General features: G+C 52.5%; 1 protein-coding gene across 1 annotated transcript in view; it reads right to left on the bottom strand.

Annotated features, from left to right (window-relative positions):
* LOC107299939 (centrobin) overlaps window positions 1-2,499 on the bottom strand; it is a gene marked incomplete at both ends in the record, with an annotated part of 21,448 nt that overhangs the window by 15,624 nt on the left and 3,325 nt on the right. Inside the window, 2 exon segments of the mRNA XM_029286907.1 lie at window positions 295-620; window positions 2,316-2,414. Coding sequence (XP_029142740.1) covers window positions 295-620; window positions 2,316-2,414 — 425 coding nt within the window.

Genomic DNA, 2,499 nt, shown 5'->3' with positions numbered 1-2,499 from the left:
AGGAAGGAAGGAAGGAAGGAAGGAAGGAAGGAAGGAAGGAAGGAAGGAAGGAAAGGAGGGAGGGAGACTTTGGTGATCCTTGATGCTCTCTGAGCATGGTCAATTTCCTGCAGACCTTTCATGACCCAACTAGGCAACACCATCAGTGCTCACGCTGGCCTTCTTACAGCTGTCGGACGTCACCTTCCACTTCACCACCGAACCAAGAGGTTGGTGGGGCTACCTGGAAGTGAACCTAAGAAGGGGCTACCTGTGTGTCCCGCCCCACCCCTTCTGCAAACAAGGATGCCAACAGCTTGGGCCGGGTTCAAGTCCAGCTTCCGGCTGCGCAGGGCATCCCCTGAGGCGCGCCAGCCAGGCTAGGCGGGCCGAGAAGAGACACACCCCACCCCCCCCGCCCTCACCTTCTCCTTCTCCAGATGCAGCCGGCTCTCCTCCTGCAGCATCTGGCGCTGCTGTTCCAGCTGTTTCTCCCGCTGGGCCCAGCTCCTCTGCTGCTCCTCCAGGGTGGCCCGCAGGGCGTCCTGCCGGCGCCGGTCCGAATCCCACTCAGCTTCCAGGCTCTGGGCCCGGATACGCTCGGCCTCCAAGCTGCAGGACAGGCTGGACTTCTCCTTCTCCTGGGGGGGTGAGGGGGTGGGAATGGGGGGGTGGGAAATAGAATAAGGCTCAGCTTTGGGCAGCTGCTTTGCAGGCAGAAGCCTTATGCTTGGCTCTCAGTTTGGGTTTAACCCTGGTTTACCGAATGACAGCGCTGGACGGGACCCTGGAGGTCATCTAGCCCAGCCCCCTGCTCAGGCAGGAGACCCTAGGCCAGTTTCAGACAAATGGCTGTTCGGTCTCTTCTTAAAAACCTTCAGTGTTGGAGCACCCACGACTTCTGGAGGCAAGCCATTGCTCTGATTGTAATAGAATCATAAGATCCAGAGCTGGAAGGGGCCTCAGAGGTCCTCTAGTCCAGCCCCCCCTGCTCAAGCAGGAGAACCTATTCCATCTCAGACAAGTGACTGTCCGGTCTCTTCTTAAAAACCTCCGGCGATGGAGCGCCCACGACTTCTGGAGGCAAGCCACTGCCCTGATTGTAATAGAATCATAGATTTAAAGCTGGAAGGGGCCTTAGAGGTCCTCTAGTCCAGCCCCCCCCCCGCTCAAGCAGGAGAACCTATTCCATCTCAGACAAGTGACTGTCCGGTTTCTTCTTAAAAACCTCCAGCGTTGGAGCGCCCACGATTTCTGGAGGCAAGCCATTGCTCTGAATCATGTAATAGATCCAGAGCTGGAAGGGGCCTTAGAGGTCTTCTAGTCCAGCCCCCCCCCCCAACTTACGGAGGCAGGCCGCCCCACGGCTTAGTAATAAACCAGTGAATTAACTTCCGGTTAATACCGCTAATAGTCATCGGTTATTCTTCCGTCAGCGGATAAACGGAATAAACCATCCGGGGCTGGGGAAGCTTTTAAAGGCTTGTTGGACTTCAACTCCCAGAATGCCCCAGCCAGCTTTTTTTCCCCCCCACTTTGCTCAAATCAAGATCTATTATCTTTTACGGCCTTCCCACCGTCTATTAAGAAATTTACCCTATCAAAAACGGCGAGAACGTTTGTTCTTTGTCCTATCCACGCGGAATTCTGGGGAAACCTTGCTGGTTGGGGGATTCTGGGAGTTGAAGTCCACCAGTCTTAAAAGGGGCCGGGTTTGGAGACCCCCCTGATTTACAGATTGCAAGGGTGGGCGCTCCCTGTCAGGGCTCCCCTTTGACGCAAGGTCAACCTCAAAACCAATCCCCACCTTCTCTCTCCCTTTCTCTCTCACACTCTTTCTTTCTCCCTTTCTCCCTCTCTCATTCTCTCTCTCTCTCTCTCTCTCTCTCTCTTTCTCTCTCTCTCTCACTCTCACTCTGTCGCGCTCTTTCTCACTCTTTCTTTCTCTCATTCTCTCTCATTCTCTTTCTCTTTCTCTCTCACACTTTCTCATTCTTTCTTTCTCTCTTTCTCTCATTCTCTCTCTTTCTCTCTTTCTCTCACACTTTCTCTCTTTCTTTCTCTTTCTCTCTCTCTCACTTTTATTCTCTTCTTTCTCTCTGTCACACTTTCTTTCTCTCTTTCTCTTTTCCTCTCTGACACTATCTTTCTTTCTCTTTCTTTCTCTCTCTCTCTCTGTCGCTCTCTTTCACTCATTCTCTCTTTTTCTTTCTTTCTCTTTCTCTCTTTCTTTCTCTCATTCTCTCTTTCTCTTTCTTTCTCTCTCACACTTTCTTTCTTTCTTTCTTTCTTCCTTTCTCTCTCCCTTTCTCTCTCCCTCCCTCTCCCTCTCTTACCAAGGTCTCCTTCTCCCTGTAGTACTGGCTGGCCAGCTGCTGTTCCCGGCTGAGGGCGGACAAGGCCTGCTGGAGACGTCCTTCCAGGTCCGACATTTTCTAAAGAAGAACAAAACCGACACGGAAGATCCTTCAGGAGAGAGCCAACCTTACAAGCACAGGCAGTCCTCGACTTACGACCACA

Source organism: Protobothrops mucrosquamatus, unplaced genomic scaffold, assembly GCF_001527695.2.
Source record: "Protobothrops mucrosquamatus isolate PMUCROS unplaced genomic scaffold, P.Mucros_1.0 scaffold5739, whole genome shotgun sequence".
Taxonomy (NCBI): domain Eukaryota; kingdom Metazoa; phylum Chordata; class Lepidosauria; order Squamata; family Viperidae; genus Protobothrops; species Protobothrops mucrosquamatus.
Note: the sequence above shows the minus strand (reverse complement) of the source record. Positions and strands in the feature narration are given on the sequence as shown.